The sequence below is a fragment of the Amblyraja radiata genome, chromosome 9, assembly GCF_010909765.2.
Source record: "Amblyraja radiata isolate CabotCenter1 chromosome 9, sAmbRad1.1.pri, whole genome shotgun sequence".
Classification (NCBI taxonomy): Eukaryota; Metazoa; Chordata; class Chondrichthyes; order Rajiformes; family Rajidae; genus Amblyraja; species Amblyraja radiata.
The window spans coordinates 13,701,158-13,725,444 of record NC_045964.1 but is presented as its reverse complement, the minus strand read 5'-3'; the positions used below and the strand labels follow the sequence as shown (position 1 = coordinate 13,725,444).

The following is a 24,287-nucleotide window of genomic DNA, read 5'->3' as shown; positions in this document are numbered from 1 at the left end:
ACTCAGTGGGTCAGGCAGCATCGGTGTAGTGAAATGGACTAAAGAATAAAGTGGAAGTAGCCAGTATAGAAGTGGAGGACAAGGGGTGGGTCAAGAGCTGGCAAGCAATAGATGAATCCAGGTGAGGAGATGTTGACTGGTAGGTTAGACTCAGGAGGAGGGAAGGGTGTCAATAGGAATAGGGGCTAGGTGGGGATATGTAGAGATAACAAAAATCTGATAGGTAAGGAGGGTGAAGAGTGGAACCAAATAAGGAGATAGTGGAAGATTGGAACAACAGGGAGTGGAGCAGAGGGTCCAGTGGGAGGAGTGTGTTGTTGAAGGGAAGGTGGGGCAGGGAAAGAAACGGGCAGTGGGGCCTGGAAGTTATCATGGGAACATGTTGGAGCTGATGAGAGTCAGGGGAACCAGAACATTGACACAGGACTTTGGAGATTGTAGCATTCCTACAATGGTGGGGGCTTTCTTGTAGTGAACTGCTCCATCTTGGGGAAAGCAATTGCATTGAGCCTTGTTGCAGCAGCCAATGGGGAATAGTTCATTATGCAGGGGATGTTCCATGGGTCGGGCCCGTACACGCAGCCACAGTACCCGGCGTCTGCTCCCAGTTAGTGCTCCTTCCTGCCACCTGTTTGCAAAAGTAAACTCCAAGACTAGTTCATCATTTCAATCTTTATTTACAAATTAGTGACACTCCGGCCAATATCTGATAATGGGAAAGTGTAGAAACTTCCCTTGGAGATCTGCAAGGTACATTAAAAAAATAAAGGATTTACTTGTACTTTGTACTTTTTGGGCTTTGTCCGATAGAGATGGATTGAGAGCCTCACACTGATTCGTCCATAGTAACAGTAGATGGTGTTGAGAGAAAGGGGTAGAGCTGAAGGGTCAGTGTCCTCTTCTGCTCACAGGCGTTGGCATTCATAGTGTGATGGTGGAGGCCATTCATCAGTGCACTTGCTTGCTGTTATGGCATCCACTCTACAAGATGTTGCACGAATGGATGATGGGAAAGGTGGAGTGTTTGTGGCTCTGTGGTCTGGCCTCTGTTTGGGCCGATACTGGTTATCTGACGTATCTCCCCCAACCAGCTTGCATCTAAGTAATAAGAGGCAAATGCCAGCACAATAAAACACACTGGCAGCTTAAGGAAGGGCGAACGATCCATGCTCAGATCATCTCCCCTCACAGGCACCCAAGGTTTCTAGTGTTGAGTCCAACACTTCCACAACCATCATTCAAGGAAGCAGTTGAGTGGTCAGCCAGTCACAAGGACCAGTTCACATCCATTGGGAGCTGGTAAATTCAAATACAAAGACACGTTTTACAAACAGCCGGCTTCTCTGGGTGGAAGTGCCTTCCTGACGAGAAAGGTGGTTTATCCCGTTCATTGCATGTATTCCAAACTGACAGTCTTCTGCTGATCCCTCCACTTCAGGATCAATTCCAGCACTCGCTTCAGCTCCAGTATCACAGATGTAAATTTGTCCCCCAGATCTGTCTAAACATACAACAGACCATCATCATATAAAATTCAAGTATCATATATACTTCAAGTAACCCTTGCTTTCCCCCTCACTCCATCCCCTCCCCGTTCCCAGTTCTCCGATCAGTCTTGCTGTCTCCGACTGCATTTTATCTCTGCTTTATTGTTACCTTCTCCCAACTAATGATCTATTCTACATGCTCCTTGATCTCCATTCCCTTTAGTCATTTCACACCTTACACTTCCTTATCTGTGTACCTCCCACTCCCCTGACATCAGTCTGAAGAAGGGTCTTGACCCAAAACGTCACCCATTCCTTCTCCCCAGAGATGCTGCCTGTCCCGCTGAGTTACTCCAGAATTTTGTGCCTATGTTTGATTTAAACCAGCATCTGCAGTTCACCCCTACATCATCATATATATATATATATATATTTTTTTTTTACTGCATCTCTATTATTCACACGCTGATGGATATCAATGCTGGAAGTAGAAAAAGTGTGATTTATTTATTGTACTAATGTTTGTGCTAAATATTTCTGGGGCAGCTACAGTACATGGAATACTTCCATCAAGCATTTTCAGAACACACAGTGCACAGGTTATTTAGTGTACACTTGTACCCACTACACTGCCCCAAGTACACCCAGGTCAGTTACAGTGCAAAGGTACCTCTACAATAGTCCAAATACCCCCAGGTTAGTTACAGTGTAAAACTCCCCTCTGCCCAAACTCCTCAGATAGATGCTGCACGGGTTAGTTACTGAATAAAGCTTCCGCTACACTGGCCCGCATCCTCCAAGGATTGTTGAAGCTCCCCATATATCAGACTCTCGCTTTACCCTGCATGATAAAGTGACGGGGAAAAGGAAGAGGTGGGCACACAGGGTTGCATCCCAGTTGTGCTGTTAAATTGGGTATGGAAAAGGAAAACTAGAGGGGGAAAAAATTGCAAATATGCTTGGAAATGTCTTTGAGTCACTTACCATCAGCTTAACTTTCAGCGGCAACAGTGGGATGGATTTCATAAATTGCAGATAAGTGTCAAGTTTCTCGATAACTTGAACCGTGATTGTCAGCAGCTCGCAGACGTATCTGGAGGACAACGAATATGGTGAGGAAGAAGGCAGGAGCAGCAGCGGAAGGGCTGATTCCTGTGAAAGCTTGACATTAATTATTGTCTCTGTCTTCACCCACGTTAACCCAAACCCCATAGGAACAGAGAGCGACGCTGATATTTTAAAATGTGCCCACTAAAAGAAAACCTAGGATGCTCCAATCTGTTGCCCATCAGCTGTTTAGGAATGTACAAAGCAGTGAGGAGTAAACAGGAACTCTGATGTCAGATGCAGAGCACTTAAGTTGGCAGGGTGCCTCGAGGAGTGACGCAGCTGAATGGCACCATGTTGCAAGTTATGGCAAAAAAGAGAATGCGAGAAAAGATATCAGCAACACGATCAAGGTGAAACTACACAGGTTGTGTAAACGTACAAAAGACCAATTGAGAATGGATTAGGTCCTGTTCAAGACTAAAAAAAATAAACTACATGCATCAAGTTGAGTCGAGTTTATTCTCATATGCACAAATACACCGAGCTAGAGGTAAAATGAAAACCTGTTGCAGCAGGATCGAAGGCACAGACTCAGAAATATTCTATCAGACAGTGAAAAGAAAAAGTTTGCCAAAAAGACAGTGCAAAACAACATGAAAGTCAGTGGTAGTGCAAGAGGTGGTGTGTTGTGCTGTTGAGGTAAGATTAGGGATGTTCAGGTTGGTCAAGAATATAAACCTTGCACCTGTCTTCACAGAAGAGTGCAGCAATAAGCTCATTGTAGTTAATGGCAATATATTGAATCAGATGACCACAAATAAAAGTCTGCTGCATTTAAACTTAGTTGCAGGCAGGAATGAGTGAAATGTATCGCAGAACGCTATGAGGAAGGAAGGAAGGAACTGGTGGAGGTTCACTTCATCGTTTTCCAGTCCGATCTGGTTATAAGAGTGGTGTCAGACAACTTCAAGTGTGGCTCTTTGTTTTAAAAAAAAAGGAAGGACATAAACTGAATATATACATATCAGTCAGCAGAACATTGAGGAATATGGCAAAAATAAAAATTGAGCGACAGGATGTATCATTTTTAAGAAGGAGAGAGCGACAGGAGGAGCTGTCGATGCTGCAATCATGTGTCGAGCACAGAGTCACCCAGTGGGTCAGGCAGCATCTTTGGAGGATGTACTCTAGGGATTTTTAGCCCCTCAAAAAATTCAATCATCCTGCCCTTAACAAATCCTACCCTTCCCACATAATTACATCCTGCCGCACACTTTTTTTGGTATTACTGCTTGGCTTTTTAATTAAGGTGGCAGGCAAGACCAGAGTTTAATGTCTTATCTCAAAGACATCATCGCTGACAACAACAACTGTGAAAATGATTGAAAAAGGGTCTGGATTATGTATTACGTAGGCCTGGACATGAGCTGGGGAACAGATGTGAGATTGAGTGGCCCTACTGCGGGACTGAATGTTGCTATGATTGCAGCAGAGAACTATACTACTCTCAGCCAAACTCTCTTGTGGACTCAGACAGAAAGGTGTAATGCTGCTCAAGACGTTACAGTAAAAGCAGAGTGAAATGTCTTCAGATGGTCAGCAATCCTGTTGCACATCTTGTGTGCGAGGTGCTCCAAAGTGTCCTAAAGATGCTCCAAGCACCAGTACACAAGACTTTCAGCTCACCTGTGATAGTTGGCTTCAACAGGCAGGCACTGATGACAAATAGGCTTCACCAATCGCTGTTTCAGCATTGTCTTCTCCTGTACGATCCTCTCCAGGTGGCTGTTCATCAGCTGGAGATTTCTGTATTTCTTGGCTGACAATACAATAAAACAGTATGTCAAAAATCTGCACACTTCTGTACCTCTTGCCTGATGGTAGAGGGGAGAAGAGGGAGTATCTGGGGTGAGACTGGTCCTTGATTATGCTGGTGCCCTTGCAAGGCAGCATGAAGTGTAGGTTGGTTTGTGTCCGCATTGGCAGCATGAAGGGTAGGTTGGTTTGTGTCTGCATTGAGGTAGGTTGGGAAATCAGGAATACACCATTACTTATGGGGTGACCGTTCAGTCGGTGGTACGTGCTTTCAAGATTTTGTACCTTCTGCTGATGGGAGAAGAAAGATGGAATAACCGGGGTTAAAATGGTTCTTGTTTAGATTGGCAGCATTGATGGAGTAGATGGGCTGATGGGAGAAGGGACAGAGGGGAAAGTATCTGATTTGTGTGTACATCCACAACTCTCAGCAATTTCGTAGTTTTGGTCAGAGCTGTTGCCAAACCAACCTATGATACATCCCAATGTGCATTTCTGCATGTATCCATGTAACAGTCGTTGGAGACAGATTGAACTTCCTGAGTATTGTGAGGAAGTAGAGACATTGGTGTGCTTTCTTGGATGTAGCTTCAATGTGGTTGGTCCAGGACAAATTATTGGTGACATTTACGCCTAGGACCTTGAAGCTCTCAACCATCTCTACTTCGGCACCTTTGATGCTGATTGGGGCATGTACATCCCTTTGTTTCCTGGTCAGTGAATAGCTCCTTTGTCTTGCTTCTAATGAGGGAGAGACACCATGTTTCTAAGCTCTCTATCTCTTTCCTGTACTCTATTTTGTCATTGTTTGAGATTATGATGGTGTCCTCTGCAAAATGTAGGCAAAATTAAAACATAATTTGTCCGCATATTCGTGAGCCTATTGGGAGTATAGTAAGGGGTTGAGAAGGTATCCTTTCTGAAGCCGGCAGACATGCCCAGCAGGTCAGATTATACAAATAGATAAAGATAAACAGAAGGTGAAACGGACTAAGGCAGATAATGAGGTGCTGCTCCTCAAGTATTTGAGCCTCTTGGTATCAGTGCAAGGTCAGAGAGCGAGTAGGATAGTGAATGGTTATATTGTCATACAACCAATGTTGGCCCTTCACCCAACTCATCCATACTGGCCAATATGCCCCACCTAACCTAGCCCATTACCTGCATTTGACCCAAATCCCTCTAAAACTGTCCTATCCATGTACCTGTCAAAATGTCTTTACATGTTGTTAGCAGGATGTTCAATAGAGAGTCACATTGGGAACATCAAAAGCAGGAGATGCAATACCTGTCCTTTCATCTCTTGTCTTCCCAACCAGGGCACACAATTGTCTTTCCTGCTTGCACTTCTTCCGATATACTGTTAACGTGTCTGAAGGATTACTATCAGCAACACATTATACAGGCAAAGAGCTTAATCTGCCATTCTAACCATTTCATTTATTTACTTGGTCCCACCTTTTCAGATACATTCCGTGTTCTACCAATCCCATCCCCTTCCATCTTCTCTGCCTCTGAAACCCGACGTATTTTCTCTTTCCCCGTAATGATTGATTGTTTGATGTAAAGATACAGCATGGACACAGGCCCTTAGGCCCATTGAGTCCATGGCAACCATCGATCATTAGTTCTATGTTTGATGTGGGAGGAAACCGGAGTACATGGAGGAGACCTACCCAGTCACAGGGAAACGTGCAGATGGCTTACAGACAGCCTCCGAGGTCAGGATCGAGCCTGGGTCTCTGGAGCTGTGATGAATGGCTCTGACAACTGGGCCACTGACAAAACCCAAACGTTAAAATCAACTGTTTCTCTCACTACACATACCATTTAATCTGCTGAGTGCTTCCAACATTTTCTGTTTTCTGATAATAAATAGTCCAATTTTCTTCTCAACTAGAAACAGATTTTTAAGCTACAGATGAAGGTGCTTTAACCTATTGCTTATCATTTTGGGAAAGCAACCAAGTTCAAATCCCAGTTAAATTTAATTTACTAAATCAGGTCATTTGAGGGGTGGTAAAATGACATGAAAGACAGCAATGTGTCATTGAAACAGATGTATTGGAAGAGAGCCTGATACTCCCTCCATCTATATGGCATCCCAATCACCTCAAAGGCTAGCTCAAAGTATCTAGTTCTGTACATGCTTCACAGACTGAGAACTAAATCAGTCAAACTTACCAAGATACTCAGGGTGGGCAATATCTGCTGTGTCCGTCTGCAACTGTAGCAACTTCATATCCAGAGATTTCTGATGGCCAAACAAAATGAACAAACATTAACAGAACATCGTCGAAAGTCCAATCCAACTGCGCTAAGTTACGGAAGTTTGATTCACCAATGCATCACCAGTTAATGAAACAGGATGGGAACGTAGACCGACTAAAATGATTGCAGTGTGGAGATACGTAGACTGACTAAAATGATTGCAGTGTGGAGATGCTGCCTGGTCTGCTGCTTTCTATAGCACCTTTTACCACTTCACTCTCCCAGAATCCACTTTGTGAAGTACACACAGCTGGTATGGTATGGCACTTTACTTGTCACATGTACTGAGGTACAGTGACATTCATTTTCGTATCTAGTTCAGTACAAGTATTACATAAGACAATAGATAATAGGTGCAGGAGTAGGCCATTCGGCCCTTCGAGCCAGCACCGCCATTCAATGTGATCATGGCTGATCATCTCCAATCAGTACCCCGTTCCTGCCTTCTCCTCATATCACCTGACTCTGCTATCTTTAAGAACCCTATCTCGCTTTCTCTTGAAAGTATCCAGAGAACCGGCCTCCACCACCCTCTGAGGCAGAGAATTCCACAGACTGCAGGCCGCGTCTGGTCCACGCGCTCGGCTTCTTGGAGTGGCGCCCAGTCCAGCCGAGCCTCAGACAGGTGCAGGACCTCCAGCTGCCCACTCCATCGTCGAGGCAGTGCACTGCCTCCTGCAATTGGTCTGCTTACCGGCCCACCGAGCGACTCCTTCCACTCAAGGCGGGCGAGCTGGCCTTTCCAGGCGGGTCCTCCGTCCGCGGTGGGCTGGAAAGCTTCTTTTTTTTTTTTTAAAAGGGGAGCGGGCTGGGGATAGGTGATGGTGAGGGAAGTGTAGCTGTTTGGATAAAAAACCGACAAAAAGCTTTTGCAAAAGTGAAGGATTATTTTCTAGCTTAAGGGGTGAAATTTCCAGTATGAGTCACTGATTATATATTAGTGTCCTTAACTTGACCACACACATTGCATTTAACTGAGAACAAGCTCACCTTTAGTAATACTCCCCTCTCTCCCTCAGCAGAGCTACAGAGTGTAACCCTGTCTCCAATGTGAAGGTTGTGTATTTGATTCCCATTTTGGAGACTGAGGGTGTGATCCTGCTAACAGCCCCATGCAGCGATGACACTGTTACCCTTCCCGAGGTGGCCTTTCAAAAATTAAACACGGACGTCCTTTCAGATAAAAGATTTTCTGTCATGAATCAGTAGAGCAGCAAAGTTCTTTCTTGTGTTCTGATCATAGTTTAGCCCTCAACCCACGACAAATAATCGGGAGCATTTTTGGTTACTGCAATTCTTTACGTTTCTGCATTGACAGCAAATATATTTTCTCGGGCTGCTAGCTAATGCTGAAGAATTGTTCCGACTGCCGTTATGTGAATTTTGTTTTATAAACCGCGGGACAATTTCAGCGCTGGAGTAAAATAAAAATCGACTTCTAATGCCGTCAACGCCGACAACGGAACGGATCTCACGTACGGGACAGTAAAGGTAAACCGTTTATTTTACATATAAACGTGCTTCTTAGGATTACCTTAATCCAAATTTTACGTCGCGAAAAGGTGATTTAGGCCCCATACGAACCGGCAGTGTTTTTCCTGCCGATATGGGGTTTAAATTCACCGCAAACCGCAACGTTCCAAACGATCGCGTTCCACAAAATCCCACTCGCAAGATGATTTAAATGGCCATTAATTTACGGGAATTAAACACTAAATTCCTTCCATTTGACCTATAAATTCATGACAATGAGATTTAAAAATCATGTTATATTATGAATTCTTGTGTGAGTGTTATTTGGACACTTAGGCTATTTAAAAATGTTAATCTTTTCTGAAGAAATGGATAGATGTTTAGATCTAGTAATTGAATTTTGTAATTAGCTACAATTAGGTAACTAAGTATTTATATGCTTGAATTTCAGGTCATCCAAGTAAGATTGTTTCACTTTTTTTTTCAGAATGCTTCAATCTATAATAACTGAAAATGTATTTCAGTTCTCTTAATTTTTAAGAAAATTATGGGCTTTTGACTGTCCTCGATCACAGCTTTTGTGTTAAGTCAATGGAAAAGCAATAGGGAACAAGATGCTAATTTCCGAGTATGAAAATGGCCATAACTTTTTTAATACTGAATATATGAAAATGAATTAGGTGTCAAATTAAACTTCTTTTTTATGCTTTATCTGATGGGATAAATTGCAGACTTGATTTTTAAAATCTCAAAATTTTGTAACATTGCTACTTCAGAGCAAATCAGTTGGGGTGGGAGATTGCAACCTTCACATGGTCCGCCCTGTTTCAACTAGTGCAATCAACCTGGCGTGCACAATCAAATAAGATCAAATAGAACAAGTTATCCTACAACTTTAGGCTGTGCACGCCATACGCAAGAAGAAGAAGAAGAGCAAATCAGTTTATCATCTGGAGTATAAATGCCTGTACCTGCTGAAGGTCTGCCCTGGCGTGCGAAACCGCATCCAGCAGTTTGAAGCGCTGGATAAATGGCACTGAATTTTCAAACTGCAAGTTATTCCAGTCCAAATCTTCCTGTTTATATAGAGAAAAACACAGTAATGTTAGTTGAAGCCACAGTGGACCTTATAAATCGTTCATCTACTGTGTCCCTGCATAGCTGTGGACCGTGGTGCTCCATTTAAAGTGGAATGGGACAGAACAGGATCATAGAAGCAGTAAATGGAACAGAATCAGCAAGATCAAAGGTTGATGGTAGGAAGCTTGTCATGTAACACCGTGTTTTTGTAAAAGCCAGTCCAGTGTGGGATGAATCATTATTCAAAGGATAGCTGGTGCACCAGGGCTTTTAAATAAAAGCAGACATATGAAACTCCTTTTCCCGCCTTTGTACTCATCTCCCATCCACGAGTTCCCCGTTTCCGTTTTATTTACACCCCCTTCCCCTTCCACCAATATCCATGCCTCCAGCTTTACATTTCTTCTTTCCGTATTGGACTCCCTTTTGTCTCCTTTTCACGTCTAGCCTTTGCCACTTGCTCTACCCATCTACCAATCTATACCCCTCACCTGCATCGACCCGAAACCACCAATTTCTTTTCTCCAGAGATGCTGCCTGACCCACTGAGTTACTCCAGCCTTTTGTGTCTGTCTTTGGTTTAAACCAGCATCAGCAGTTTCTCCCTCCACCTATCACTCGTCAGGCTTTGTCTCACCCCAACCTCTCTTTTCCAGCTATCTCCCCCATCGACATCAGTCTGAAGATGGGTCCTGACACAAAACATCACCTGTACATTCCTTCCACAGACGCTGATTGACATGCTGAGTTCCTCCAGTAGTTTATTCCTGGCTCTTAAAAAAAAAAAATGTTCATAGCCACCATTCTGTCCTCCGCGAATGATCTCATGAAGTGAGTGACCTGCCAAGTCTTTTCAATGAGCGAATTAAGACTCAGTTTGGAATCGGTGGATTTCAATCATGTCATCTGGATTCATATACAGATTGCTCTTTTGACCCCCTGATGGATCAAGGTCTATTCCTGGTTGACATTATTTCTGAATAACCCCCCTCTCATACTCTCCACACATCTGAAGTCTTCCATGTTTAAAGTGTTCTATACTTCCTTCTGTTTAGTTAATACCACTTTACATCCAGGACTCCCTGGATACACAAAAAGCTGGAGTAACTCAGCAGATCAGACACCATCCCTGGAGAAAAGGAAAAGGTGACGTTTCAGGCCGAGACCCTTCTTCATACTGAGAGCCAGGGTTTTGACCCGAAACGCCACCTATTCTTTTTCTCCTTAGATGCTGCCTGTCCCGCTGAGTTACTCCAGCTTACTGTGTCTGTCTGCAGTTTAGACCAACATCTGCAGTTCCTTCCTACACTAAGGATTTCCTGTAGTTGCCTTCCTTATCTTTTGCCCTTACAGGGACATGTTAACCCCTGTGTAAAGGTTTCTTGTCGGAGGCAAGGCTCTGTTGTGACTAGCACAAGAGGACACGTCCACACAGAGTTAGAGTTCAAGAGCCCGTTTATTCTGCAATCACTGCCTTTTATCTTGAAGGTCACTTGACCTCAGTCACGAGTTTCTGTTACATATATTACATTACAAAGACATCACATCTCCCTCTTTACTTTAAAGACATTACAGGCACTGGTATTTACACTATATACATATTACATGTATTACATAACGTACCACAACATCACATCTCCCTCTTTACTTTATATCTCCCTCTTCATTTTACAGATCTTACATCTCCCCCTTTTCACTTTGTTTATCATCTCCCCTGATATCCATTTTAAACTTAAACTCTAGCAAAGGGCCTCTCTCAATTGCCTTCTGCTGTGACTGGGAGACTGGCTCCTACCTCTCGCTCTAGCTAGGCTTCTGGGGACTTATTCTGGCTTCTGGGAGATGGGCTCCTCTGGCCATTTCTCACCCCTGGGAGACTGGCTACTCTGACTAGGTTTCTCCTACTTAAAGACCCTTCTGGGAGACTATTACTGGCTTCTGGAAGACGGGCTCCTCTGTCCAGGTTTCTCCCATCTGGGCGTCTGACTACAGATGGTCCATCCACGGCTATCCAGGGGTTTCTCACACTGCTACATGGGGGTCCACAGGTTTCTATCCTGGATCATATGCTTCAATGTATCCTGACCTTACTCCCCCTTTATACGGAAAAATAAAACCAGACTCAAACTAAGTTTGGCCTCGATGAAGGAGAAGAGAAGAGATAACGAACAACCTGTCCAGACAAAACACTGATTACCCCATAATTAGGATACACAAATCACCTGTGCAGACAGAACACTAATAACTTCAAGATACGGACACCCAGTTCTGTATTACTCTTACGTCCATTCCCCCCTTCTCATGGAAGAAATTATCCTTTATCACAACAGTACCGAGGCAGTGTATATCAGACGAAAAGAGCAAAAGATTAACATTTTAAAACTTCCTTGTGCACTTTCGAACATGGCAGCGGCCATTACTCCCTCTGGGAGAGGCCCATTTCTTACAGGTAGCATTTGATCAGCATTTTAATATCATTCTACAGCATTTACAGCATTTCAATATCTTTCAATATCATCTTTACACAGCTTTTCTATATCATTTCAACACTTGTGTCTGTGTCCTGCTGTTTTGCTCTTCGCTGGCTCTCCTTTGCTGCTGGTCCCGCTGCTCTGCTCACCGTTGGCTCTCCGACTCACCTGGTTGCTGCCAGGCATCGCTGCTTCGCCCGTTGGGACTGCACCCGCCGTCGGGGCTTGGTATGCGCTGTGCCCCGTCTCTCTTTTTCCCTCTCTCTCTCTCTCTCTCTCTCTCGGGCTTTCTTTTTCTCGGGGCCGGTCCCGCTGCCTTTTTGGGACCGCTCCCCGCCATCGGGGCTGGGTATTTGCGCTGTGCCCCGTTCGCGGCCGTCTTTTTCTTTCTATCTCCCTCTTTACTTTAAAGACATTACAGGCACTGGTATTTACACTATATACATATTACATGTATTACATAACGTACCACGACATCACACCCTGTACCCTCACTATTTCAGTGTTTACAACGTGTGCTGGAGGCATTAACCCCAGCTTGGAGGTAGGTGAGCCAACCATACCTGCGACAACGCCCCAGATGTCAGGCACCTCTGCAGGAAGCGGGCGGCTGGGTTGGGCGCTGCTGGCTCCCAGGGATTACCGGCCTGCATCCTTGCCGCAAGTCTTGGCTGGAAAACAAGTTGTGGGGAATGAAAGGTCATCATTCATGGAGTCAACGCAGAGTTTAACCCACGAGAACCTCACACACTGCAGAGACTGGGGGAGGGGAGGGTAGACAGGGGTGGGGGGGGCAGGGGAGGATGGTGAACAGGGGAGGAGGGGGTAGAGGAGGACAGGGGAGAGGAGAGGGGGACAGGGGAGAGGAGAGGGGGGGACAGGGGAGAGGAGGGACAGGGGAGAGGAGAGGGGAACAGGGGAGAGGAGAGGGGGACAGGGGAGAGGAGAGGGGGGACAGGGGAGAGGAGAGGGGGACAGGGGAGAGGAGAGGGGGGACAGGGGAGAGGAGAGGGGGACAGGGGAGAGGAGAGGGGGACAGGGGAGAGGAGAGGGGGACAGGGGAGAGGAGAGGGGGACAGGGGAGGAGGGGGGGACAGGGGAGGAGGGGGGGACAGGTATGAGGAGAGGGGGGACAGGGGAGAGGAGAGGGGGGCAGGGGAGAGGAGAGGGGGGCAGCGGAGAGGAGAGGGGGGCAGGGGAGAGGAGAGGGGGGCAGGGGAGAGGAGAGGGGGGCAGGGGAGAGGAGAGGGGGACAGGGGAGAGGAGGGGGGGGGGACAGGGGAGAGGAGAGGGGGGACAGGGGAGAGGAGAGGGGACAGGGGAGAGGAGGGACAGGGGAGAGGAGAGGGGGACAGGGGTGAGGAGAGGGGGGGGGACAGGGGAGAGGGGGACAGGGGAGAGGAGAGGGGAGGGGGGGGGGCAGGGGAGGGGGGGAGGCTGGGAGAGGGAAGGGGGAGACAGGATGAGGAGGGGGTTGAGGAGAGGGAAGGGGAGAGGAGGAGAGGAGGAGGAGAGGAGGGAGAGGAGGAGAGGAGGCAGGGAGAGAGGGAGAGGAGGAGAGGAGGAGAGGAGGAGAGGAGGAGAGGAGGAGAGGAGGAGAGGAGGAGAGGAGGAGAGGAGGAGAGGAGGAGAGGAGGGGAGGAGGGGAGGAGGGGAGGAGGGGAGGAGGGGAGGAGGAGTGGGGGAGGGGGGGAGGGGGAGGGGGGGAGGGGGAGGGGGAGGGGGAGGGGGAGAGGAGGGAGATGCTTTGGGCGAGGGGGGGTGGGGGTGGGGGGGGGGGGTCGATGACCGTTACTCACCGTTTGCCGCTTTGGCGCCGGCGCCCGCTTCAATCTTTGGCTTTTATGGCGGTGACGTCAGTGTCAGTCGCGCGCCGATGACGTATGTGTAGTCCGCCATGTTGGGAAGGTCGAAAACCGACACAAAATGCCGGCGTCACTCAGCGGGTCAATGCAGCGGGAATTTACAGGAGAGAAGGAATGGGTGACGCCAGCATTTTGTGCATCTATCTCCGATTTAAACCAGAATCTGCAGATCCTTCCTGCCCATGTTGGGAAGGTCGCCTGACCTCGTTCCCTTGCAGCCGTTGCCCCGGCAACCGGCCCATAGCGCCCGCCGGATGTGTCGTCAACGGGCTTCCGGACGGCGCTCGGGCCTTGGCCCTGGAGACGGGAGGAACGGCCGCGGGTCCAGGTAACGACCGCCGGCCCGGGTAGTGACTGTGGGCCCAGGCACTCGCTCACCGCGGGGATGGCTCCGAGCACCGGTACTGTCCACTTTCCAGCCGTCTTGTACCTGTTGTCCATCTCCCGGGTGGAGGGAGGGAGGCAAGCGCTGTTTCCGGGTGGGTGGGTGGGTTGCCCCAGCCCCAGCCCCCCGGGTGTGGGTAGCGGATGAGTGGGAGGGAGAGGAGGGGTAGGAGGGAATAGAGGGCAGTTTGCGAGCACCCGGAGTGGATGGGAGGGAGGGAAGCCCTCATTCCTCCGCCCCCCCCGCCATCTCTGCAGCCACTATTAGACGTGTGAGTGAGGTTCTCGGGTTGTCCCCCCCCTCCCCCGTGATTTACAGGATGCAGGTGGAACCCACCGGGCTCCACACCTTGTGTTTGGTTCCTCCACTGCGAAGGAGGTGGACACCGATGCAGTACACAAGATTGGAAACAAATGCCAGTGAATTACATTTTGCCCACAATGGTAGTAGTATGGTAGTATTAGGTGCACCACCTGTACTCGTGATCCGTTGATCCGGTATTAGGTGTTACTACCAGTCTTGGTGCATTGATCAAGTATTAGGTGTACCAGAGTCCTGGCAATCAATCGATCCAGTACTAGATGGTTCAATGGTTCTTTTGTACAGTTCTGGTAATCCATTGATCTAGAAGAGGCCAAACATTGATACATTGACTGGTCTGGGTGTTGATAATGACCTGGGAATGAGGGGTATGGACCCAGTCAGGAGGTGGATATTGCATGAGTTCCTCATTGATCATCTTTTCTCTTTCTTTAGATTTGATCTAGTGTTGGACAGAGTTCTCACCTTAAGCAGAACTGGATGTGAATGGCCATTGAGAAAATTATTTATTTTCTCGGATTGTAGCGGTTTTACCATGGGGAACAGTGCGCTGAAAGCTCACCTGGAAACTGCACAGAAGACGGGCGTGTTCCAGCTCACAGGGAAAGGCCTGAATGAGGTAGGCAGCGTCAGTGTTGTGGTGAATCCTGTTGCAGCAGAGTTGACTCAGCTAGCATGCTTTGATGTCTTGTCCAAGAAGTGGGCACCTGCTGAAGCTGCTCTGGGAAACTTCAGAGAATCTGACCTGATCTCCTCTTCCTTTGGTGTTTCACCGCATTGGTTACCAGAGTGAGCAGGAGCAGGGATCCTGTCTGATGAACTCCCTCACAAAGTGCCAGCTGCTCGGACCCATCAAAGTGAAGCATAGCAGTTTGTTCCTGTTTCAAAAGTTTAGTTCTATGGCTCTGAAATTTACGAGTTTGTCAATGGTTCCTCACTATAAAATGAGCCTGATGTTACCAGTCACCTCAAAAACACAAGAAAACAGGAATAAGCTACTTGGCCCCTCAAGCCCATCCGGTTATTCAATCTTCTTCTTGTGTATGGCGTTCAAAGCCTAAAGTTGTAGATCAAGGGTAGACGTCCAGGCCAGGACAGCATCAGTTGATGGCTTTGATGCCCCCAGGGAAAAGCCTCAGTGAGCAGTCATTCACAATCTGGGATGATCTGGTCTGGATGTCCACAGTCGCAAGCAGGGCTGTCTGTCGTCCCCCACTTATGCAGGTGATGGGCTGTTCTTGCATGGAGGGTGTGGATTCTGTTCAGGGTTAGCCATTGCTTGTGATGGAGGTCAAAACCCGGTGGTTTCACTGTGGGGTCTGTGATGACCTCTCCGTTGTTGGTGTTGGCATCTTTCTATCCTCTGCGCCACAGTCTTGGGGTCAAAGTCTTCCAGGGATTTAACGGAAGACCAGAAGGGTTTGCGGGACTTAAGGCGCATGTTGGGGAGATTGTTCAAGTCAGCATGGATGGGAAGGTCAGGGTTAGTCTCGATGGTGCACCAATCTTTCAACATCCTCTCCCTTCTGGGAGGGGCAATATGAGAGAGGACAGGAAGCCACTGCAAAGGTGTTGACTTAAGGGTCCCTGTGATGACCCGCATTGCAGAGTTAAGGACAATGTCAACTCGTTTGGTGTGGCAGCTATTAGCCCAAGCTGTTGAGCAAAACTCGGCTGTTGAGTAGACTAGGGCTAAGCTTGCGGTACGGAGGGTGTGTGCATTGGATCCCCAGCTGTTGCCTGCAAGTTTCCTGATAATGTTGACCCTTGTTTTCAGTTTATCAGCCACCCTCTTCAGGTGTTCAGTATAGGTGAGGGTGCGATCCAGGATGACTCCGAGGTACTTGGGGAATTCTTCATTCTTCACCGGGTTACCACAAAAAGACACTCGGAGCTTTGCATTGGCGAGCCGATTGCTGAGATGAAAGGCAGTGAGTTTTCTTAGATGGGTTAGGGCGGTCGTCTGTTATTCAATATAATTGACTGATCTATGCAGCCTCTACCCCTTTTCTGTGCCAGTTCCCCATAACCTATTTATTTATCAAACATTTATCTCTCTTCGCCATATCTATATATCTACTGATCTGGCCTCCACCACCCTTGGAGGCAAGAAATGACAATGATGATAGTGATACTAGTTAATGGGGGGGGGGGGGGGGGGGTGAAAGGTGGTGTTTGGCCCAGAAACACATGGGCAGTGCTTGATGTAAGATCACCCTTGTAATCAATACAGATCTTTTTTAATTTGTTTCTAAATGTTTAGTTCCCCATGGACCTGCAGAGACTGTCAACAAATTTGAGAATGGTGGATCTTTCGGGAAACAAGATGGAGACCTTGCCTTCTGTCATTGGGCAGTTTTCAGTACTGAAGAGCCTGACTCTCAACAGCAATAGATTGGGTAAGACTGAGTAACTCAATGCTGTGGTGTCCTGTTGTTGTTGTCACTTCAGATCCAGCCCTAACACTTTCACCTCATCCATTTGCAAATGCAAAATGACCTCCCACTTCCTGCTGCATTTTCTTACTCCCCCCATCCACCGGTTCTTTTTGCTGCAATATTTTTCTACATTCCTTCTCTATTTTGGTTAGATTTTTTTTTCAAATTATTTATTTCCATGCTGCTTTAGATATAACCAGCCCAAATGGCAGTATTCAGACACTTACATTTAATAATATCTCTGGCCCTAGTCTTGTTTTAAGTTAAGCTCCCACCTCTCCTGCAGGCTACTGTTGACTGATCTTAATCCCAGAAGTCATGCTGCTCCTTTCCCTGCTTAAAAAAACCTTGATCCCATCTCCAAATCCCACACCCTCGCCTATGTCCCCGTCCACACACATCCTTGGCATTTCACTCCTATCTCTCCTTATCTGACATCATTTTGTCTCCACATCACAGCCTTTGTCTAACTCCACCCATTTGCCAATAAACTCCTCCTCACCTGTAAACACACCTATCAGTTGCCATGCTTTGTCCTGCCACCACCTCTTTTTCCTCATCGTTCTCCCCTTCCTCCACAGTCTGAAGAAAGGGGCCTGTCTCAAAATGTCACTGGTCCATTCCCTCCCCAGATGATCTAATAAGTTCCCTCAGCATCGGTATTTAACTCAAATTTCCAGCAGCTGCAGTCACTGTGTGTCCAGCCCACTGTGCAAACTATCCATGCCATTCCCTGCCACTACAGTTCCAGAAAAAGGAATCCTTCCCTCCTGCAACATCTCTAGCCTCAGTGACCAGCAATCAGATGTTGGCTCGGGACCTCGCTAATTCTCAATCTTGCCCACTGAACAAGTTTGCCTTTGTTGGCCTGAGATTTTACTCTGTTTCCCTTCCTGTCAGCTGTTCTTCCTGAGGATTTGGGCAAGCTGAAGAAACTGGAGAATCTTCACCTCAATGGTAACTCACTGAAAAATCTCCCTTCCAGCTTCGGGCAGCTGGCAGCCCTGAAGACCCTGAGTCTCTCTGGGAACCGGCTGAAGGAGTTTCCACTCCAGCTATGTCAACTCCGACACCTGGATGTGGTGGATCTGTCCAAGAACAAAATCCAACGTCTCCCAGATGAAGTGGAGCAGCTGCAGGCCATTGAGCTCAATGTCAACCAGAACCAGGTCAGTCTCTAGCTCCAGCACTGGAGGATGGGCAAGAAAGGTTGTGTGCACTCTGAGCATTGGTTGTTCAGTGACAGTCCTTTGCTTCAATCTTCATGGTGTACATTGAGCTGTTAACATTAGTTATGCACAACAGGGGGGGGGGGGTGCAGCGCCAGAGACCTGGGTTCGATCCTGCTACGGGTACTGTCTGTACAGAATTTGTATGTTCTCCCTGTAATTGTGTGGGTGCTCCATCTATCCATTTCCCCCCATAGATGCTGCCTGGCCTGCTGGGTTCCTTCAACAGTGCTTTTTGCTGTTTTTGTGTAACCTCTCTCCAGTTAACAGAGACCGTTGTCTCTTAAGAACAGCCTTGCAGAGTCACTGCAGGTGACCATTGAAATTGGTAATCGCTACTATTGCCACGTGCAACAATACTCTATTAAACAATGTAACATGCACCCTTCAGTATTTTTAGCTTGTAGTAATTTAAAAAACTATTATGAAAGGTCTCTGGTCCCTAAACTCTCTTTCCCCACTGGCATAGTTTTTATGATGTGATTTTCTACATTGTAGGGTTTCTCAGATGCTATTTACTCCACAGTCTGTATTATACCATCTTTAGTTTTCAGCATCCCAATGGGAGCAGTGGAAACCAGCACGGATCTGTAAAGACCAAATCACAGCTACAAGTGTGGTTACTTTTTTTTGTTTTAGCAGTTAATTATTGTTTGAAGTGAGGTCAACTGTTGAATATAGGTGAGGTATTATTTAACTAGCATGGACAGAGGGGAGTGTTTAAGAAGGAACTGCAGATGCTGAAGAATCGAAGGTAGACAAAAGTGCTGGAGAAACTCAGCGGGTGCGGAAGCATCTATGGAGCGAAGGAAATAGGCAATGATTCGGGCCGAAACCCTTCATCAGTCTGAAGAAGTTCCGCACCCGCTGAGTTTCTCCAGCACTTTTGTCTACCTTGGACAGAAGGGAGAGCAAGTTTATGGGAGAGTAATCAATAGCTAATGGTACAAAAAGTAATGGCATGCCTCCTTTGCCTTGAAAGGGATGGACTACTGTTCCAATTGGTCCCATTTGTTGTATTGGCACAATTATATTATAAAGATAGGCTGCATACACTAGATTAGTATCCCTTTGAAGGTGGGAGATTGTGTAATCCAATTGATATGGAGGAATTATTTCTTTTTAATGGGAATTCAGAAGAAGGGCAAAACAAAATTAAACTAATTTTATTAATAGATGAAGTCACCAAAGCAAAATGTTACAGATGCTGTAAACTGTTACAAATACAGGATACTCGGGTCAGGCAACATCTATGGAAGTAGTTACTGTTTTGGGTCAATAATCCTGTGTCAATTCCAAAGGGCAAACTGCTGGTTTGATGATTGCTTTGTGTTTTAGTAACCGGTTTATACTTGCAGGTTTCTCAGATCTCGCCACACATCTCCCGCTGTCCGCGACTGAAGGTGCTGCGGTTGGAGGAGAACTGTTTGGAAATCTCCATGATCCCCAACAGCATCCTGGCCGATTCCCAGATCTCCCTGCTGGCTGTTGAGGGAAATCTTTTTGAAATCAGGAAACTGCAAGAGTTGGAGGGTTACGACAAGGTTGGTCAGGGTGACGTGGACAAAGTTGTAATGGCCATGTGAAGCAGGGGGAGCTGCTGCTTGAGGCCGGTGTTCCCGGTGGTTGCAAGAAGTGGAGACAGAGAGATGAGACCATGAATTCACCAGTCACTCTCTGCATTTGGAGAACTTGAAAACATCAGTCGGAATATTGTTTGCTCGATTGATTTGTTCTATACTAAGAATTGCATTATCCTAACCTCTCCGTGTACTTCCACATCCATTCTTCTAAATACTCCCTAAATGCATTTTAATCCCAAGCATGTTTATCCCACTTTTTCACTCACACATATTCCCATTATAATCTGAAGAAGGGTTTCGGCCCGAAACGTCGCCTATTTCCTTCGCTCCATAGATGCTGCTGCACCCGCTGAATTTCTCCAGCATTTTTGTGTACCTTCCCATTATAATCCCTTTCTTGTACACTTCAATTTCTCACCAATTCCACAACTTGCTTTTACTTTCTACCTCCTAACATTCCATTTTCCCTCCAGTATCCCACCCCCGTGAGCAGGCACTGAACGAGCATGGTGGTGTTGCATCAGGTCGGGAGCTGGGGAGTGCTGCACTGTCCTGATGAGGTAGTTGTGGTACTGCTGCCATCTGACCCATGATTGTTCTTTTCTCCTTTCAGTACATGGAACGTTTTACAGCAACAAAGAAGAAATTTGCATAATGAACATGCTGGTGAAAGAATGCTTCGTCCGTGGGTCAGCAGGCAGACTAGCCTAGGAATGGCTGGCTATACAGCGGTAGTACTTGTTAGTCCATAAGTGGACGTACCCCTGATGGACTGGAGGAGAAATGAACATTTCCTTGCCTGTTTGAAGCTGATAGTCTTATGCAGTACTAAATGCTCTAGTTTAAGCTGCTGTTCAATGAGGGCCTGAGCTCTACTCACTCCAAATAAGCTACTGCTGTTGCACAATTGATCTCTTCAACATTTTTGCACACTACATTGCGGGGTGGAATCGTACAATAGTCCTTACTCTGTAACTGTTGGAGTTTAACCTCGGCAGAAATCTGGTTGTAGCAGTTTCTGTGCTGTCACAGCTGTTTTAAGCTCTAATTGCAACCATATTCACTGGTCTTAACTTTTGCTGATGGGAAAGGCCACTGCTTGTGTTATTTAGAAGAGCAGTTTGTATAACATATTTTGCATATAAAATGTTCTGTTCATCTATTTTGATGTGATTTGATGTAATAAGGGAAATAAGGTAAAAGTTTCTCCTGAACCAATCCGAGCCCAATCCCCCACTTTGGGATTGGGACGCGACAATCCTTAACTATATTTCAATTACCATGACTACATTTCGAGAATAGACATCTTAATTAAAAAAAAAAGAAATGAGGCTGTTAAAGATGAAAGCTTTAAAGTTGTGATCACATTTCGCATTAAACATTATTTCCCAATGTACTCAGTTGGAAACAAATGATTAAATGTACAATATATATTTTACTTTCTGTACACACTTCATGTATGTCTAATCAAACCAGAGGAAGATTCACACAAAAGGTCCCTGATAAAGACAAGCCTTGTGCCGAGAATTTTGCCCAAGGGGAAAGCCAGCTTCACCCAACCAACAGAGCATGTTTGGCCCTTGCCCCATCTAAGATGACAGAGCATTAACTCTAAAGCCAGTGATCAGAAGACTCAATGGGCACAGAAAGGGAGAGGTAAAAACAGCCACCATAAATCCAGGCCACTACACGGGCAAAGGGTCAGGGCTTGGACTATCCTTTACTTGTGAAGGGCAGACGGGGTTTTGTACTGTGGAGAACAGTCCCTCATTATATTAAAAGACAACCAAGGGTTTGGTGTCACAGGAACAAGGACATGAATTATGAAGGGAGAATTGGTGGTAGGCAATGATTTCCTCAGCTTGGAGTTCAGTGGTCTACACACTGGGAGTGGCGGTAGGGAATATAAAATGACCACTGAACATGGGGATTGAGAACATAAGTAACAAGAGTAAATACACCCAGGGCAGAGAAAGAGAAAGTAGTCAGAAACAATATGTCACATGTATTGGAGGTCTGAATCAGTATCCTGCCCAAAGTTCCCTTTCCAGCCAGTTCTCCAACAGCACATCGGTGCTTGCTGGTTCTGGACAGGAACAAATAGCTGCAAGAAGCCACACTAGCATTGCACAAATCAGTCACTTATCTAGACAGGTCTCCAAGGGTGGCTCAAGTCCAACTGGCGACACATGCACAGGTCATAAAAACCCAAGACCACTCAGCACATCTTACACTAATTCAGGGAGAGAGGTTGGTGGGAGAAACAGAGACACAGGAAGGCAGCACGGTGATTGGCGCAGAAATCAGACTTGAAGTTGAAGCTGTAATTCAGAGGCAAGTCTTGGCTCCACGTTACTTGTTCATGAGTTTGTTTGCTCTCACGTTGGCATCATCAATCCGAGCTTTGTTAGTTTCCGCCTGTTGAAAACAAGAGTCAGTATCAGCTCACTGTACTCGACACACACACACACACGCACGCAAAACCAATCTAACAGCACCCGATTCAACAAGGATAACTGGATGGGGCCAGTTTTTAAACTCAGTTTGTAAATTCACAACAGCTGCAGTTTAGACTGCTCTGCCTTCTCATCTGATATGAATTGTTTGAGCAGGAGAGGCCATTCAACACATTATACCAGCTACCAGAGGCACAGTCCAGTTCCACCCCCGTAATCTCACAAATGTTCCTCACCATATAATCATTCCCTCTTGGGAGGCCACGATTGAACCTCCTCCACCACATATGCAGGTGGTATTCTCCAGATTACATAAACTGCATATAAGCTTTTCCTCGCGTCTCTCAATTGTCTGGGGAGTTTATTTTGAACCAGTGACCTTTAGTCTGACTCCAACAGTAGTCTCCATTTTGTCCAGTGTCGTCATTAATACATTTATCTGAAAAGAAACCAGTCGCACCTCTCCAATATATCCTTGTAACTCTCAGGCTTCACTTCCCTTCAATTGAATTGAACACAATATTCCAGTTGATCCTGGCCCAGTGTTTTGTAAAGATCTGACAAAAATTGTCTGCTTTTATTCTAATGAAGTGTCTCACTAACTGCATGCTGTCCTGTCACTTGTGTGCTCTGAGCCTTCATTTATTTTTCAACAGTGTTCTTTGTTCCAAACAGCCTCTAATTTTTCCTTCTGAAATCCAGTAACATATTTTTTCCGCATTATGCTCAATTTACATCCTGAGCAAAATGCAAACTGCCGTGGGAACTCAGCAGGTCAGGCAACAAAAATGGAGGGAAATGGGCAGACAATCCTTCAGGTCGGGGTCCTTCACAGGCAGGACTGTAACCAGTTCAATGCTTGATCTGTGTCCTACCTTTTAACAGCGTCAAGGTTTTGGAGGAGCAATTTCTACGACCTCTGAGTGAAGTAGTGATTCCGCACTCAATTTTAAACAATTTAAGATTAGCTACTTTATCAAAACATGGATCACACCCGTGCAGTACTGTGCAGTTCTGGTCTCTGCACTGCAGGAAGGGTGTGATTACACTGGCGAATGTGCAGAGGAGATTCACCAGGGATAGAGCGCTCAAATGTGAGGAGATACTGGGTTTGTTTGCCCAGGAATGGAGGAGACTGGGAGTGGAGGAAGGGGGTGGGGGAGAACTAGAAACATATATAAAAGTAGGAGAGGGAAGAGATGGAGAAGATTTTCTCCTAGGGTGGAGGTGTCCAAGACAAGAGAACACAGGTTTAAGGTGAGAGGTAGGTGGCCTCGAGAGGATCGGAGGGAGAACTTTTTCAACCTAGAATGTGGTTGGAAATTGAGATTTATTGCTTGAAGAGGTGGGAGAGGCAGAGACTCTCTTGACATTGAACAGCATCTGGACAAAACCTGAATCACCAGGGGAAAGAAGCCCCAGATCTAATGTGGGCAAATGTGATTGGTGTAATGGGCATAATGGTTAACACGATGGGTTAAAGGGTCCATTTCTATACTGTACAACTCTAAGGAACAAATAATGCTACAATGCTGAGAACTATTATGCGCTCTGTAACCTTCTCTTTGCTCTTTTGTAGAAGTTTGGCTTGATTGTATTGACATGTCGTATTATCTAATTTGATCGTATTACATGCAAAGTATTTTACTGTACCTCGGTACATGTGACAATAATAAATCTAAACATAGTGATGTAACACAGATCAACTTTTCAATTCTGTGGCATATTTATTATCTAATATCTCCAGTTCCATTGATTCGATCCTCTGACCATCTCAAACAGATTACCCCTTATTCTAGAGTCCAGGGATGGTGTGATGTATTGAATTTGAGTCAAGACAATAGGTGCAGGAGTAGGCCATTCGGCCCTTCGAGCCAGCACCGCCATTCAATGTGATCATGGTTCATCATTCCCAATCAGTACCCGAGTTAGAGTTATTCAGCATTGAAAACAGATCTTTGATCGAACAACAGTTTGTTCAAGGCTTCTGGGCACTACACGTTTGGAAACATGGCAAAGGATTTGGACAGTAGATTTACCAAAATATTTCACAGGAGTGAGGGATATGATTAGACTGGAGAAGCTGGAATGGTCTCTCGGGAACAGAGGGGCAGATGGCAAGAGATCCAAAAGAGATATTTTTGATCATGTGGGTTTGGACTGGGTGAGTGAAAACTATTCCCACTGGCAGAGGGGTCAAGAGGAAAGGGACAAAGAACAAAATTTAACAACAAAGAACCAAAAGTGAAGAGGGAATAGATAGGGCAAATGCACAGAATCTTTTACCTAGGGTCGGGGTATTGAGAACTAGAGGGCATAGGTTTCATGTGAGAAGGCGAAGCTTTAATAGGAAGCCGAAGGAT

General features: G+C 46.1%; 3 protein-coding genes across 8 annotated transcripts in view; 1 reads left to right on the top strand and 2 right to left on the bottom strand.

Moving 5' to 3' along the window:
- Positions 1 to 657: 657 nt before the first annotated feature.
- Positions 658 to 13,599, bottom strand: haus2 (HAUS augmin like complex subunit 2). Of its 2 annotated transcripts, XM_033026722.1 has the most exons (7): positions 13,447 to 13,599; positions 12,211 to 12,318; positions 9,068 to 9,172; positions 6,537 to 6,606; positions 4,224 to 4,356; positions 2,472 to 2,580; positions 658 to 1,501 (listed from the first exon to the last, which is right to left on the bottom strand). In XM_033026722.1, exons 2-7 carry the CDS (start codon positions 12,298 to 12,300, stop codon positions 1,388 to 1,390), a joined length of 621 nt encoding a protein of 206 aa, XP_032882613.1. In that variant the 5' UTR covers positions 12,301 to 12,318; positions 13,447 to 13,599; the 3' UTR covers positions 658 to 1,387. The 2 variants fall into 2 exon arrangements, with proteins under 2 accessions (XP_032882613.1, XP_032882612.1); XM_033026721.1 differs by lacking the exon at positions 13,447 to 13,599 and having other exon boundaries at positions 12,211 to 12,429.
- Positions 13,600 to 13,704: 105 nt separating this feature from the next.
- Positions 13,705 to 20,901, top strand: lrrc57 (leucine rich repeat containing 57). 5 transcript variants are annotated; one of them, XM_033026717.1, is made up of 6 exons: positions 13,705 to 13,840; positions 14,654 to 14,837; positions 16,482 to 16,617; positions 17,557 to 17,825; positions 19,244 to 19,429; positions 20,082 to 20,901. In XM_033026717.1, exons 1-6 carry the CDS (start codon positions 13,767 to 13,769, stop codon positions 20,121 to 20,123), a joined length of 891 nt encoding a protein of 296 aa, XP_032882608.1. In that variant the 5' UTR covers positions 13,705 to 13,766; the 3' UTR covers positions 20,124 to 20,901. The 5 variants fall into 5 exon arrangements, 4 of the variants coding, with proteins under 4 accessions (XP_032882608.1, XP_032882607.1, XP_032882609.1 ...); XR_004413055.1 differs by having other exon boundaries at positions 13,749 to 13,840; positions 14,665 to 14,837; positions 19,244 to 19,559; positions 19,598 to 20,901; XM_033026716.1 differs by having other exon boundaries at positions 13,751 to 13,840; positions 14,665 to 14,837.
- The window catches only part of snap23 (synaptosome associated protein 23), a 26,473-nt gene continuing 21,221 nt past the window's right edge, over positions 19,036 to 24,287 (bottom strand). The window contains exon 8 of the mRNA XM_033026723.1: positions 19,036 to 21,886. Within this exon, the coding sequence (XP_032882614.1) occupies positions 21,821 to 21,886 (66 nt within the window). The 3' untranslated portion in view covers positions 19,036 to 21,820. The remainder of the gene's footprint in view (positions 21,887 to 24,287) is intronic.

What these genes read in the sequence shown, in the direction of transcription:
- haus2 (XM_033026721.1), bottom strand. Translation starts at nt 12,354, where the DNA reads ATGATGACCTTTCATTCCCCACAACTTGTTTTCCAGCCAAGACTTGCG. An exon ending in GTTGAAGCCAACTATCACAG is followed by an intron (nt 2,581 to 4,223) that starts GTGAGCTGAAAG and finishes GTTGTCCTCCAG; the next exon opens with ATACGTCTGCGAGCTGCTGA. An exon ending in CGCTGAAAGTTAAGCTGATG is followed by an intron (nt 1,502 to 2,471) that starts GTAAGTGACTCA and finishes TTGTATGTTTAG; the next exon opens with ACAGATCTGGGGGACAAATT.
- lrrc57 (XM_033026717.1), top strand. Translation starts at nt 13,767, where the DNA reads ATGTGTCGTCAACGGGCTTCCGGACGGCGCTCGGGCCTTGGCCCTGGA. An exon ending in AGGAACGGCCGCGGGTCCAG is followed by an intron (nt 13,841 to 14,653) that starts GTAACGACCGCC and finishes CTCTTTCTTTAG; the next exon opens with ATTTGATCTAGTGTTGGACA. An exon ending in TCAATGTCAACCAGAACCAG is followed by an intron (nt 17,826 to 19,243) that starts GTCAGTCTCTAG and finishes TTATACTTGCAG; the next exon opens with GTTTCTCAGATCTCGCCACA.